Genomic DNA, 16,472 nt, shown 5'->3' on the forward strand with positions numbered 1-16,472 from the left:
ACATTCAGAACAGGAAGGACAGTAAGATTTGAGAGTGTATCTGCTTTTCACCTCAGAGAACCCCCAAATCCAGCCTCCTGAAGAAAGCCCACCTCAGTCCAGACCATCAGTCAGCCCAATGGCCGTAGCAGCAGCCCTAACAAGACTTCAGGCGGAAGCCAAGTGCCCCATCTGCCTAGATGACCTGAGAGACCCGGTCACCACCGAATGTGGACACAACTTCTGTCGCTTCTGCATCCAGCAGTCCTGGGCCGATCCGTATAAAGGTTTCCCTTGTCCTCTCTGTCGACATCAGTGCGAAGAAGGGCACTTCAGGAGCAACACCCAGCTGGGGAGGATGATTGAAATTGCCAGGCTGCTCCACATCAGCCTGAGGAAGGAGAAGAAGGAAAAGACGGGCCTGTGTGAGAAGCACAACGAGGTCCTGACTCTTTTTTGTGAGGAGGACCTGGAGCTGTTGTGTGCCCTGTGTGCTCAGCCCCCTGACCACCAGGGCCACTACGTGAGGCCCATCAAGGAGGCTGCCTCTCACCACAGGAAAACACTTCAGAGTTACATGGAGTCCCTGAAGAGGCAAGTGGCAGATGTTCGAAAATTACTAGTCACCCAGGACCAAAAACAGTTAGAACTAAGAGAGAGGGCGGAACACCAGAGACAGAAATTATCCTCCGAATTTGAGTATCTGAACCAATTTGTTGAAAATGAGCAACAAGCAGTTATATCAAAGTTAGCAAAAGAGGAGAGGGACATTGAAAGGAAACTCAACGAAAACAAGAGGGCATTTTCAAACCACATTTCCAAGATCAAGGGTTTAATAACGGAGGTGGCAGAGAAGAGCATGATGTCAGAAGTGAAATTGCTGACAGATATCAAGAGCATCTTCCACAGGTGTGAGAGCCTCAAATCCCCAGCTCTCTTTTCCTTCCGGTTAAGGAAAGAAGGATGCAGTCTTCCTTTGCAGTTTTCAGCTCTAAAGAAAATAAGACAGAAGTTTAGAGAGGAGGTTACTCTGGATCCCGAGACAGCGCATCCTAATCTGCTTGTGTCTGAGGATAAAAAGTGTGTGACTTTCGTTCAGAGAGAGGAACTTGTTCATCTGAATCCAGTGAGATTCATGGCTTATCCAGTGGTTCTGGGTTCAGAGGGATTCAGTTCTGGCCGGCATTACTGGGAAGTCCGAGTGGAAGACAAGCCTGAATGGACTGTGGGGGTTTGTCAAGACTCCATTTCCAGAAAGGGGAAATGGCCACTGTCAAGTCTGAGCAGATGCTGGATGATTCAACTGCACAATGGTGTTTATGTGGCACAGTGCACTGTCCCAGTCACTCTCTGGCTAATGGAAAAACCCACATGGATTGGCATTTATCTGGACTATGAGTTGGGTGAGATTTCCTTTTACAGTGTGAATGACAGGTCCCACATCCATTCTTTCATGGATACATTTTCTGAAGCATTGAAGCCTTATTTCGGTATTGGCTATGACTCAAAACCTCTTACTATCTGTGAAGTAGCAGACTGTGAAGGGTGAGCTTCAACATTGCTTCATCTTCTTCCTGCCTTTTATGGATAAATATTAGTGAATATAGCAATTTTTTGTTTTCTTTTCTATTTTGAGATGAGAGTTTCACAATGTTGCCCAAGCTGGTCTCCAGCTCTCCCTGTCTCCTACCTCAGCCTCCTGAGTAGCCAGGATTACAGCTGCACACCACCATGCCTGGTCAGCATCAGTGATTTTTTTTGTACCAGGGATTGAACCCAGGGGTACTTAACCACTGAGCCACAAATCCAGCCCTTAGTGTGACAAGTCTCACTAAGTTGCTTAGGGCTTCTCTAAATTATTGAGGTTGGCTTTGAATTTTTGATCTTCCCACCTCAGCCTCCTGAACTGCTGGGATTACAGACATGAACCACTGTGCCTGGCTACAATTTTTAAAAATACTTAAAACTAGCAGCTGACTGGTAGTGCTTGCCTAGCATCCATGAAGTCCTGGATTCAATCTGTAGTGTGACTAAGGAAAACACACACACACACATAACTTTCACTGAGTTTTTCTTTGTTTTGTTTTGTGCCAAGATCTCTGTGTTGTGCAGGCTGGTCTTGAATTGGTGGCCTCAAGTGATCCTCCCACCTCAGCCTCCCAAGTAGTTGGAACTACTAGTTTGGCAGGTATTACCACTGCCAGCATTTTTTCTTTTTCATTTTGCTTCAATAGCAACAGATGCTGCGGGAACTGACAGATGTGGTGATGACCTGTGTTTCTAGAATTTTAAGATGTGAGTATAAAATTGTAATTTTGAAACTAAAATAAATTTGGTATAGATTCACGTTTTTGCACACCTGTACACTTATTTATTTCATCGGTACCTTGGAAATTCCAGGTAGCAGAGAAGACATCACTGTGGGTGACAATTTTCCTAGGGTCTTCTGTTCCTCATGGGTTAGGAGCAAGGCAACAATTACTCCAGACCATTTAAAGGCTATTTTAAGAGGAGCATACTTGGAAGGAACCTGTCACCCAGAGCAAAGAGTGGGTTTGTTTTACAGAACAATAAAGATTGGGTTGGTATAGAGTTCTTGCCTAAAGTGTGTGAGATCCTGGATTCCATCCCAGGCAGCACGAAAAATAAAATTAAAAAAAAAGAAGAATAATAAAGATAATGTCTCATTCCAAGGCAAGATTCAGGCAGTCTATTAAGAATTTGAGCCAGGTGCTTGGTGGCTTACACCTGTAATCCCAGTGACTCAGGAGGCTGAGGTTGGAAAATCTCAAGGTTGAGGCCAGCCTCAGCAACTTAGTGAGGCCCCGTTGCAAAATAAAAAAGTACTGGAGCTGTCGCTGAGTGGTAAAGCACCCCTGGGTTCAATCTCTAGTACTATAAAAATAAAAACGTAAAGGATTTTAGTTGCTATTTGTCAGACAAGACATCCTAAATCAAGCTTTTACCTTTAAGATATATAAGAAATAACTGAAGTTCAAGGGCGATGATTTATGTACACACAGCCTTCTGTATCCATGGGTTCTGCATTCACAGATTCAATCATCCCAGATAGGAAATGTTCTTTTCAAAAGTGACATTGAGGTACGTGTGTACTTTGCAGTTAGCCCTACAATGGCTTCAGGCTGTGGTAAGCAGCACTACATGGGGTATCTGTACTGCAGCCTGGAAAAAGAGTGATCCTGCCTCTTAAAAAGACCACACCCATAATCCTAGTGACTCAAGAGATTGAAGCAAGAGGGTCTCAAATTCAAGTCCAGTCTCAGCAACTTGGTCAGACCCTAAGCAAATTAGTGAAAACTTGTCGCAAAATAAAAAGGATTGGGGATGTAGCTCAGTGGTAAAATGTCCCTGGGTTCCATCCCCTGGACCAAAACAAAACACCCCCAGGGTGCAGGGGTGCTTGACTGTAATTCTAGTTTATACTCCCAGCTACCAAACGGCTGAGGCAGGAGGATTTCAAATTCAATGACAGCCTGAGCAATTTAGTCTGGGATGTAGCTCAGTGGTACAGCACCCCTGGGTTCAGTCCCCACCACTGAAAACAAAAAGAAAGTTAATCAGATAAAAGTCAGCGAAATGAAATGTTCAGTCTTTCTTATCAATAATATGAAACATGTGATTTGAAAATAACAAGCGAGATTATCTTTGGTTGCTTTGAGGTTTTGACATCAGACAGTTTTAGGGAATGAGTTATAGAGAAAAAATAGGCTGTGGCACCTGCCTATAGGTAACCCAGGTACTCAGAGGAGGCTGAGGCAGGAGGATTGAAAGTTCAAGGACTGCCTGAGCAATTTACAAACACACTGTCTCAAAAAACAGATAATTAATAGAGCTGAGAAGGACAGTAGAATACAACATTATTACCCTATATACACGTATGATTACACTGCAGGCCTGACTCTGCACCATGTTCAGCCAGAAGAAGGAGAAGTTGTGCTCCATTTGTAAACAAGGTGTCAAGACCATTCTACTGTCATGTATAAGTAATTAGAACAAATTTAACATTTTTTAAAGAAGTCTGGAGACATATTTTGTAATGTGTGTCAGGCCCTCAGTTGAATGCTCACTATTCAGGAGAAAAAAGGGCAATTCCACAATGTTTAGGGGAATGTGAATAAATTGAAGTTGGTTATATTTGGGGGGAAGAAAATTCTGTTCTATTTAAATATTTATTTATTTGAGTGCTGGGTATTGAACACAAGGCTTCATGCATGCTAGGCAAGTGCTCTGAAACAGAGCCATACTGATTTGAATTTCAATTAGTTTTGCTTTTCATTCATTAAATCTTTGTCTAGAAACTTGAGTACTGAATGTAATACCTAGAAAAAAGTTTACAGTATTTTTTTTAATACACTAACTGTAACATGGAATAAGGAAAAGAAAATCAGTCACGAATTGGGAAACCTAAATAAAAATTGTACTTGATAGTAAACAAATATTAATTTCTTTGTGTTGATGAACACACCATGGTTATGTAAAATATTAACATTAAGGGAATCCAGTTGAAAGATACACAGGAGCAATCTATCTTGCAATTTTCTATAAATCTATAATAATAATTTATTAATATTAATTAATAATTATTAATAATTATATCATTATTTTGTAGTACTAGGGATTGAACCCAGGGGTACTTAACCACTGAGCCACATCCCCAGCCCTTTTTTTGTATTTCATTTAGTGACAGGGTCTTGCTAAATTGCTAAGCGCCTCCCTAAGTTGCTGAGGCTGACTTAGAACTCTCCATGATCCTCCTGCCTCAGTCTCCCCAGTGAGTGGGATTACAGGTGTGTGCATGTTCCCCCAACCCTGACATCCCCAGCTCTTTTAATTTTTTATTTTGAGACAGGGTCTTACTAAGTTGCTGAGGCTGCCTTCAAACTTGTGATCCTCCTGCCTCAGCCTCCTGAGTCACTGGGATTACAGACATGCACAACTATGCCCAGCATAATAGTTCCTTAAATGGAAAGTTTCACAGAAATAAGTATAAGGTAAATTCACTGTCTTCAACTAAAAGGTTAATTCTGAGTTAGAAGGATCATAGGGTTTGACTTTCTACATACACAAGTTGGTCTTTTTGTAGGTATGTGTTTTTAATGCATCTTTCTTACAACATTAAGATAAATCCACTGAACAAGTTAGTACATACCTGTAATTCCAGCTACTCAGGAGACTGGGGCAGAAACACCACAATTTAGGAAGACCCTGTCTCAAAATAAAACAATAAGAAAGAACTGGGGACGTAGCTCAGTGGTACAACATCCCTGAGTTCAATTCCTAGTACCACCCCCACACACACACCACACATACAAGTCCATTGCCGGGGGAGCTCAGTTGTAGAGTCGTTAGCATGTTGGAGGTCCTGGTTTCTTTTTTTTTGAGGGTACTGGGGATTGAATTCAGGGGCACTCAACCACTAAGCCACCTCCCCATCCCCCATTTTTTTTGAATTAATTTTTTTTTATATTTACAGACTGCATTTTGATTCATTGCACACAAGTGTGGTACAACTTTTCATTTCTATGGTCATACACAATGTAGATTCATATCATTCATGAAATTATATATATACATAGAGTAATACCATTTCATGCTACTATCTTTCCATCCCCCATCCCCTCCTACCCCATTTTCCTCTAAACCATTCAAAGTTCCTTCATTCTTCTCTTTCCCCCACTCATTATATATTATCCCCCTCATTACATATTATCATATAGTTATCAGAGAAAACATTGGGCCTTTGATTTTTTGGTGTTGGCCTATTTCATCAGCATGATATTTCCCAACTTCATCTATTTACCAGCAAATGCCATAATTTTATTCTTCTTTATGATCAAGTAATATTCCATGGTGTATATATACCACAGTTTCTTTATCCATTCAGCTACTGAAGGGCATCTCAGTTGGTTCCACAATCTAGCCATTGTGAATTGAGCTGATATGAACATTGATGTGGCTGTATCTCTGTAGTATGCTGATTTTCAGTCCTTTGGGTATAGGCTGAGGAGTGGGATAGCTGGGTCAAATGGTGGGTCCATTCCAAGCTTTCTGAGGAATCTTCATACTGCTTTCCAGAGTGGCTGCACCAATTTGCAACTCCACCAGCAATGTATGAGTGTGCCTTTTTCCCCACATCCATGCAGCACTTATTATCTCTTGTATTCTTGATAATAGCCATTCTAATTGGAGTTAGATGAAATCTTAGGGTGATTTTAATTTGCATTTCTCTAATTACTAGGGATGATGAGCCCTTTTTCATATATTTGTTGATCACCGGTACATCTTCTTCTGTGAAGTGTCTGCCCATTTCCTTAGCCCATTCATTGATTGGGTTCTTTGTATTTTGGGTGTAAAGTTTTTTAAGTTCTTTATAAACTTTGGAGACGAGTGCTCTATCTGAAGTGTGTGGAAAAGATTTTCTCCCACTCTGTAGGCTCTCTTGTCACATTATTGATTGTTTTCTGTGCTGAGAAAAAATTTTTTAGTTTGAATCTATCCCATTTATTGATTCTTGCTATTATTTCTTGCACTATGGGGGTCTTGTTAAGGAAGTCTGGTCCTAAACCAACGTGGTGGAGATTTGGACCTACCTTTTCTTCTATTTGGTGGAGGGTCTGAGGTGTAATTCCTAGATCCTTGATCCATTTTGAGTTGAATTTTGTACAGGGTGAGAGATAGGGGATTAATTTCATTTTACTGCATATGGATTTCCAGTTTTCCCAGCACCATGTGTTGAACAGGCTATCTTTTCTCCATTATGAGTTTTTGGCACCTTTGTCTAATATGAGATAACTGTACTTATGTGGGTGTGTCTTCTAACCTGGAGTTTTCCACTCTCCTGCATCAGCCTCCAGAGTCACTGGGATGATAGGGGTACACCACTTTGCCTGGCACATCCTGATTTACACCGAGGTAACTTGGCCTTTTATGGAGAAAACAGAAAAAAAAAAAAAAGAAAGAAAATGAAAAATTACAATTAAATAAATAAAGGGAAAATGAAGAAGTTTGGAGGAAAAAGAGTTCGAACTTGGATACAGTCAGGGAAGTGGAAAATGTCATAGAGTTTGGTCAATATAAAAGAAGTCAGAGCTGGGTGCAGTGGTGTATGCAGGCAATCCCGGTTACTTGGGAGACTGAGGCATGAGGATTGCAAGTTTGAGGCCAGCCTCACCAATTTAGCTGGGCCCTAAGTAACTTAGTGTGACCCTGTCTCAAAATAAAAAATTTTAAAAGAGGGGTGGGTGTAAAGGTTAATGGGGGTCCAACCATAATGAGATGGGCTGATAGAACTGGCTCCATGAGAATGTTATAGGCCAGACTCTAAGGGAAATGACTAAACAGACTCCATTTGGCTCTGAGACTCCATGTTATGCAGGAAATAAGCTTCTCCCATGGGAACACCCCGCCTCTGTGCCCATCATCAGTTACTTGGTGTGACTGTTTAATAATATACAATGGCAACTCCTATGTAGTAAAGAATTGCTCTCTTTTGATTCCTATTGCTCCTAAATAATGTACCATGTGAACAGTGATTGTCTGGATGTTAGCAACCATTCTTTAGTTTGTACCTAGGTAAGGGTCATTTTGACCCACTTGCCCCTCTGTCGATGATCTCATGATGTTAATGTGTAATTTTGAATCATAGCAACAGACACTTATGATTGATGTGATTTTTGGTATAAGAACCCCTACAACCCTGTGGTCGGAGCTGTTCTCCCAATAGCCATTTTTGGGGCATTGTGTGAGACAGTCAGCCGGCTGGCTTAATAAAGACTCTGAAATTTGGACTTCTCAGTGGTGATCAGTCTGTTCTTAAGTTGCGCCCCATAACACATAAAGGTTAAGGGGAGAGCTAATAAAGAGGCGAGCACACAGGATGGCAAAGAGCAAGAAGTGGCTTCCATGGGAAAGCCAGTCCAGCTTATTATCTATTCCAGGGTCTGATCAAGTTACCTAAGTTACATAGTACAGTTAGCTTTGCGCATGTGCAGATTACATAACTTGCTTGCTTCTCAGAGTCCACTACTACCAAAGGTTATTAGAACAAGATAACGTCCTCAAGGACAGGAGTTGCAGAGCATCTCTACACCATTCAAACAGAGTGCCTTTTATCCCGAGGAGTGTGCCTGTCTCAAGGGCTTTTGACTGACCTGAAATCCCTACAGATGGGTAGCAAACCAAGGCACTGATGAGAGGGCATGCAAGTTGTGCCTCACTTTACAGGGCTTATCAGAGCACTTAATAAAATACAAGGTTGGTGTTATTTGAAGTTATACAGTATGACTTACTTCACATCTGCTGGAATAGAAAATATTTTCTGTCGAGTATTTAAGAGGCTGTACGTGTTTTCCTTTGTGCTTGGATTCTTTGTACTTTTTCATGTTCAGTACATCAATGAACAAAGTTGAAGGGGGAAAAAAAAGAGAGGGTTGGGGCTGTGGTTCAGTGTTTAAACATCATGGTTCACTCCCAGCTACCAAAAAAGTGAAAGAAATCAGATCAGCCATTTCTACGAGCTAGCAATTATAGAAGTTAGGATTCTGTCCTTCTACAGAGTAGAAGACAAGAATCCTGTCCTCCTGATGTTTACACTTCAAAAGAATGGCTTTCAGGGTTTTGTTATGGGTTGGTTGTTTTGCTGTACTGGGTGTAACCCAGGGCTTAATGCATGCTAAGCAAAAATTATCACTGAGCTATATCCCCAGCCCTTTTTTCCTTTTTTCTTTTAATTTTGGGACAGAGTCTTTGTACATTGCCTAGACAGGTCTTCAATTTGTCATCCTCCTGCCTCAGCTTTTGGAGTAGGTGGGATTACAGGCATGCACCATCATACCAGCCTGGCTTTCAGGTTTTAAGACTGACACCTGTAGGATGTAGGATTCATTCTGAGGTATCCAGGGATTGGTTCGGGGGGATTGGGGTTTGGTTCCAGGAACCCCCATAGATACTGAAATGCGCGATTGCTTGTGTCCCTTATGAAGAATGAAGTGGACTGGCAAGGTGCAGTGGCATGCGCCTATGATCCTGTGGACTGGGGAGGCTGAGGCAGGATGGCAAATTTGAAGGCAGCCTAGGCAATTTAGTGAGACCCTCTCTCAAAATAAAAAGGGTTAGCATGAAGCTCAGTGGTAAAAGCACCCCTAGGTTCAATTTCAATACTAAAAAAAAAAAAAAAGAAAAAAGCAGGCCAGACCTGATGAGCATGCCTGTAATCCCAACAAGCAGGGAGAATAATGCAAGAGGATCCCAAGTTCAAGGCCAGCCTCAGTAATTTAGGGAGACCCTGTCTCATACACAAATAGAAATAAATAAATAAAATGGTGTAGTGAAAAAATAAAATAATAGTATTTGTATAAAATCTATTTACATCCTTCGTGTACTTTAAATCATCTTTTGATGATTTATAATACCTGATACAGTGTAGATGCTATGTAAATAGTTGTACTGTATTGTAATGGGAGAGTGGCCAGTGCAGACACAACCAGTACAGTACTTTATAGTACAGTGCAGTACAGTACAGTATTTTATAGTACAGTGCAGTACAGTACAGTATTTTATAGTACAGTGCAGTACAGTACAGTATTTTATAGTACTTGTCTGCAATAGCATAACTTTTTTTCCAAATATTTTTATGTGTGGTTGTTTAAACCTGTGAATTCAGAACCACAGATGCTGAGGAGTGACTGTATGTGCGTATATACATATACATAATATTTATATTGTGGTGAGTTGACAGAACTGGCTCCAGGAGAATGTTATAGGCCAGACTCTAAGGGAAATGACTAAACAGACTCCATTTGGCTCTGAGTCTCCATGTTATGTAGGAAATAAGCTTCTCCCATGAGAATACCCCACTTCTGTACCCATCATCAGTTACTTAGCATGACATGTTTAGCAATACAAAATGACAATTCTTATGAGATGAAAAATTGCTCTCTTTTGCTTCCTATTGCTCCTAAACAATGTACCATGTGAACAGTGATTGTGTGGATGTTAGCAACCATCCTTTAGTTTGTACCTAGGTAAGGGTCATTTTGACCCACTTCCCCCTCTGTCGATGATCTCATGATGTTAGTTTGTAATTTCAAATCATAGCAACAGACACTTATGATTGATGTGATTTTTGGTATAAGAACCCCTACAACCCTGTGGTCGGGGCTGTTCTCCCAATAGCCATTTTTGGGGGGCACTGTGTGAGACAGTCAGCTGGCCGACTTAATAAAGACTCTAATGTGGACTTCTCAGTGGTGATCAGTCTGTTCTTAAGTTGCGCCCCATAACAATATATACACACACAGATATATACAGTCCTCCTTCCCTTTGTCTATTTTAAAACTATTCATATCATTTGAAGATATCATATAATAATATCTATTATTTGTTACTGGGGATTGAGCCCAGGATTGTTTTACCACTGAACTAAATCCCCATCCCAGTGAACAAGTGTTTATACATGTGTTTATACTATGGATGAGAAAAACAAAATTCAAGGGGCTACATGTAACTTGTCAAGGATACACGAGCTAATAAATAGCAGAGCACAACTGAAATATTTAGAATCAGAAAAAAATTACTAGTAATGTCTGAGTGAGATATAGGTTTGAGAATTGTCAGAGCATTGACAGTAATGTGTCTGGGTTGTATAAGAACATACAGGGAATATGTGCATTGTGAACAAGACAACCAGAATATACTCTCTACAATTCTCTGATAGTAGATGCTTATCATCCGTCTTTACTTTAGCTCTTGTTTTTCTTTTTCTTTTTTTTTTATTTATTTTTATTGTAAACAAATGGGATACATATTGTTTCTGTTTGTACATGGAGTAACAGCATACCATTTGCATATTCATAAATTTACATAGAGTAATGATAAATTTACATAGAGTAATGATTGTTTTTCAAAAGATATTAAAATGTATTGCTTTGCCTCGTGGGGTGGTGCATGCCTATAATCCCAGCAACTCGGGAGGCTGAGGCAGGAGGATCCACAGGCTCAAAGCCAGCCTCAGCAATTTAGTGAGGTCCTAAAGCGACTAGGTGACACCCAGTCTCTAAATAAAATATAAAAAAGGGCTGGATCCAGGGGCGCTTTACCACTGAGCCACGTCTCAGGCATTTTTATTTTAAATTTTGAGACAGGGTCTTTTTGCATTTTTAGGACCTTGCTGAATTGCTGAGGCTGGCCTCAAACTTGCAATCCTTCCGCTTCAGCCTCTCTAGTTGCTGAGCTCACAAGTGTGTGCCACCACGTCCAGCCTCCTACGCCCAGCCTCCTAGTTTTTAATAGTTTAGAGAAATGAAAACATTCACTTTCATTTTTTTTCATGGTACCTCCGGTATTGAACCCAGGGGCACTAACCACTGAGAAACATCCCCAGTTCTTTTTTATATTATATTTAGAGTCAGGGTTTCCCTGAATTGCTTTGGGCCTCGCTAAATTGCTGAGGCCAATCCCCAAAAAACCAAAGGCCAAATGATTTCTCTGATAAGTGGATGATGATACATAACAGGGTGGGGGGAGGCAAGAATGGAGGAAAGATGGATCATATAAAGGAAAATGAGGGGTGGGGAGGGAGTTGGGGGAGATAATAGAATGAGACAAACATCATTACCCTGCGTACATGTATGATTACACAAACGGTGTGACTCTACTTCATGTACAAGCAGAGACACGAAAGTTGTACCCCATTTATGAATAATGAATCTAAATTTAAAAAATAAAAATTAAAAAAAATTACCGAGGCTGATTTTGAACTCTGGATCCCTGAGTGATTGGGATTAAAGGCATGAGTCACCATGCTGGGCTCACTTTCACTCTTAGGACAGGAAAACTTGCTGCCCTGTTTAGCATTAAAACCCCTTAAGGGAAAAATTCCTGTAGCTCTGATCATTCTCTTTATCCATGTGTGGGGCTGAAAATAAAGTATATTAGTCAATAGGTGGGAGGTAAAAAAATTGAGATAGGATTACCTATCTTCAGAGATGCAAATTAACTACCAAAATCCATTCTTTGATATCATGCCCTCAGTTAATTACCTTTAAGAATTATAATTAAGTTGGGCATGGTGGCACAGGACTGTAATCCCAGCGACTCCAGAGGCTGAGGCAGGAGGACTGAGTTCCAAGCCAGCCTCTGCAATTTAGCGGGGCTCTTAAAGCTATCCTGCGTTCAAAACCCAGGATCTTGGAGGTGTGGCTTGGTGGGAGAGCACCTGCCTAGCATGCAAGACCCTGGGTTCTATTCCTAGTCCCCAGGGGTTGCTGGGAGGAAGAAAGAAAAAAAGGCAATTACTGAATTTGTCTTACTTGGTTATTAGCAGGAAGACTCCAAAACTCTTAGGTCAAGACCAAGGACACTTACACTGGGTGGTGGCAAGGATTTGATCCCCAGCACCAAAAAGAGAAAGTCAAGGACATTTAAGTATTTAACAAGGGAAAACCGCTCCCGTGCCCCTCCCACTCCCGGGGGGGAATCTCTCCAGGTCCCCCTGGGTGGAGTCCTCCCAGCTGCTCCTTCCACATAAATGGGCGTTTCAGATCCAGTGTGCAACTTTTTATGGGCTGGACAACAGACCGTCAAGAGCCTCCTATTCCAGGTAAGCAGTGAGCTGGGACAATGTGCGTGCTGGAGGCTGGGACATAGTAAGACCTGTGCCCCCTGCTGAGACTCACCTTTCCAGGGAACCAGATGGCTCAAGCTGTTTATTTTGCGGTGCTGGAAACTGAATCCAGGCCCTCATGCAGGGTAGGCAAGTGCTCTACCTCTGAGCCGCATGCCCAGTCCTAGACTGGGCCACTTAAAATACCGTGTGTTTGGGCTGGTGAGATAGCTCAGTTGGTAGAGTGCTTGCCTTGTAAGCACAAGGCCCTGGGTTCAATCCCCAGCACCACCTTTGTTAAGGTTCAAGTCACCTAGATAGATGTTTGCCACAGATAAGTAAACCTACATTCCGTTTTGTTGTGTGAACGCAGAAAAAGGAGGTGAGTGACACCTATCTGGAAGTAGCCCCCAGAGGTGCTGGTCTGAAGGCGAGTGTAGAATCCTCTTTCAGGCTGTAGCAGCGAGGGATGGTTTGGTGTTGAGAGGTGGGGGAATGGCAGGATTGGAACCATTTGGGACCCTGGTGTTGTACGGATCGCAGCCACTGCAGCCGGGGTTACCGTTCTTGTGACTTGCCAGAAAGAATCTGAGCAAAATAGAACAGAAAGCACAAGTTTAATAGAACGAAAGGAGAGGGTTACACACACCATAGAGACCACATGAAGAGAGGTCTGTGCGGTGCTCACAAGGCTGGAGTTTTTAAGGAAATGGAGTCCTTTGTAATGGCCTTGATTTCCCTGTCTCCCCTACATTGGTTTATTACCCTCGGGTAGCCCCCAACTTACTATGTGAGGGCCTGGATATTGTGTTTGACAGGGTGTTGTGACACAGGTCGTTGCAATAGATACTTGTTGGCATTACCCGAAAACCTCCGTGCCCCTTGAGGGGTTGTAGTTAGCTGGAGCTGGGAGTCTTGATGTTCCAGATTGTACTTTTCTGATACTTCTAATGAAGGTCCCCAGGATTCTAAGTAAAAATTCCCCCAAGGGATTATAGTTCTCTGCAGCCTGGAGAAGGTTAGGCATTCCAGATCTTATTTCCCTGTTTAGATAAGGTTCCCCACGGTTGCAGTTTTATGGCTTCTGGATTCTTCTTGGTGCATATGCCTAATGTCTGCCTTCATTGTCCTTTCTCTCTACCCACCTGTTCATGGCTAATTAACCTACCTAACAGTATCCCTGATGCTTGGACTTTTTTTAGGAATTTTTTTTTTTTAACCACTAATTGAACCCAGGGGCACTTAACCACTGAGTCACATTCCCAGCCCTATCTATTTATCTATCTATGTATCTATCAATCAATCAATCATCTATTGGGGGGATACCAGGGATTGAATTTAGGGGCACTTGAGCCATATCCTTAACCTGTTTTGTATTTTTTTTAGAGCAGGGTCTCACTGAGTTGCTTAGTACCTCACTTTTGCTGAGGCTGGCTTTGAACTTTCGATCCTTCCAGCCTGGGCATCTCGAGTCCCTGGGATCACAGTCATCTATCACCACACCTGGCAAATTTAATTACATTTTACAAAGGGAAGATGTCTGATACCAGAAACTAGAAATTGCATTATTAGCCAGACGTCATGGCACTACGTGCTTAATCCCCGTGACTCTAGAGACTGAGGCCGGAGGAACACAACGTCGCGGCCAGCCTCAGCAACTTAGTGAGGCCCTAAGTAGTTTGGCAAGACCCCGTCTCAAAATAAAAAAGACTGCGAATGTGGCTCAATGGTCGGGTGCCTTGTTCAATCCCCAGTATCCCTCCCTCTGGAAAAAAATATTGGATTATAAGACCCCAGGGAAGTGTGAGATCTGAAGGAAGAGGAGGTAAGAAAGGTAGTCTTCCTGGGGTCGGAGGGCTATACTGCACTCTGCTCTGTTAATGTCACTGTGTTTGATTAGGAAGTACTTCCCCAGGCCCCTCTGTAGATGTTAGATAATAGACAATCAGGCGTGCATGGTGGTGCACGTCTGTAATTCCAGCAGCTCAGGAGACTGAGGCACGATGATCGTAAATTCAAGGCCAGACTCAGCAAATTAGTGAGGCCCTAAGCAACTTATTGAGACCTTGTCTCAACATAAAAAAGGGCTGAGAATGTAGCTAGTGCTAACAGTGCCCCTAGGTTAATCCTCAGTACAAAACAAACAAACAAACAAAGGCAACCTTGTATCACCTTTTTGTTTTTCCTTCTGTGCTGGGGATCAAACCAAGGACCATGGACATACCAAGCAAGCACTCTGCCAGGAGCTGCATCCCCAGCCCTGCCTGCTGTTTCCATACCACAGTATTGTGGTGCATCTTTCTATATCAGTACATTCATTACTATCTTTTCTTTAAATTTTGCTTGCTATTGTGTTGTGTAGAATGTGTGTTAAGTGCATAGACTGGAGTTTATTCGGCCAATGCTCACAAGACATTTCTAATTTTTCCTTTTTTATTTTTGGTACTGGGAATTGAACTCAGGGGTGATCTACCACTGAGCTACATTCTCATCCTTCTGTTTTGCGACAGGGTCTCTCTAAGTTCCTGAGACTTGCCTCAAACTTGCAGTTCTGCCTTGGCCTCCAGAGTTGCTGGGATTAAAGTGTGCCACCTTGCCCAGAATACTGAAAGTATTTTTCAAGGATTTATTTATATTTAATTTGTGTGTTTTTATCTATTTGTTTTTTAACAGTTTATTTATGGTACCAGGAAATAAACCCAGTGTGCTCATATACACAGTCACATCCCAGCCTTTTTTATTTTATACATTTTTTTTTTTTTTTTTTTTTTTTTTGCGGTGCTGGGGATTTGAACCCAGGTCTTGTGCTTGGGAGGCAAGCACTCTACCAACTGAGCTATATCCCCAGTCCGCCTTTTTTTATTTTGAGACAGGGTCTTGCTAAAGTTGCTTAGGGTCTTGCTTAATTGCTGAGGCTGGCTTTAAACTTGTGATCCTCCTGCCTCATCTTTCCAAACGGCTGGGATTGCAGGCATGCTCCACTGTGCCTGGCTAATTTGTATGTTTTAATGGGGCGGGGGGGGGGGTGCCAGGGATTGAACTCAGGGGCATTCAATCACAAAGCCACATCCCCAACCCTATTTTTTTGTATTTAGAGACAGGGTCTCATTAAGTTGCTTAGTGCCTGGCCTTGCTGAGGCTGGCTTTGAACTCGCCATCCTCCTATCTCAGCCTCCCAAGCCACTGGGATCACAGGCACATGCCACCATGCCCTTCAGTTTGTATGTGGTATTTGCCTTCTGGGTTTCACTTCACAAATAAATAAGTCTTCTGTGAATACATTCAAACATAGAGAAGCAAAGATGAAAAACATAAACTATAGTAGATGTGAATTTTGAGCCACCAGAAAAACTTATTTAAGATCCAAAATTGCTGGATGCCATAATGTGTACCCGTAATTCCAGCGGCTGGAAAAGCTGAGGCTGGAGGCTGGAGAGTTCAAAGACAGCCTTGGCAATTTAGCAAAGCCCTAAGCAACTCAGTGAGTGAGATGCTGTCTCTAAATAAAACAAAAAAGGACAGGAGTTGTGTTTTAATGGTTAAGTGTCCCTGGGTTCAATCACCAGTACCTAAAAAAAAAAAAAAAAAAAAATCCCAACCATTAGGGTCTTTTGTGAATTATTTATAGAGTAGGGATTGAACCCACGGGCACTTAACTACCACTGAACTACATCCTCAGCTCTTTATTTATTTTTGTTTTTAATTGAGACAGGGACTTGCTAAGAACTGAGGGTCTCACTGAATTGCTGAGGCTGGCCTTGTACTTATGATCCTCCTCCCTCAGCCTCCCAAGTAGCTGAGATTGAAGGCATGTACCACCATGCCTGGTTTGTAAATTCTGTATTTTTGGGAGACAAAAGTTTCTGGACTG

General features: G+C 42.0%; 1 protein-coding gene across 1 annotated transcript; it reads left to right on the forward strand.

Annotated features, from left to right (window-relative positions):
- Window positions 1-118: 118 nt before the first annotated feature.
- Window positions 119-1,528, forward strand: LOC306662162 (tripartite motif-containing protein 75-like; the record flags this gene model as incomplete). The annotated part of the gene is made up of 1 exon (XM_079141726.1): window positions 119-1,528. The coding sequence occupies one exon, from the start codon at window positions 119-121 to the stop codon at window positions 1,526-1,528; it is 1,410 nt and encodes a 469-aa protein (XP_078997852.1).
- Window positions 1,529-16,472: the final 14,944 nt, after the last annotated feature.

The sequence above is a fragment of the Sciurus vulgaris genome (genome assembly GCF_902686455.1).
Source record: "Sciurus vulgaris genome assembly, chromosome: 5".
Lineage (NCBI taxonomy): Eukaryota > Metazoa > Chordata > Mammalia > Rodentia > Sciuridae > Sciurus > Sciurus vulgaris.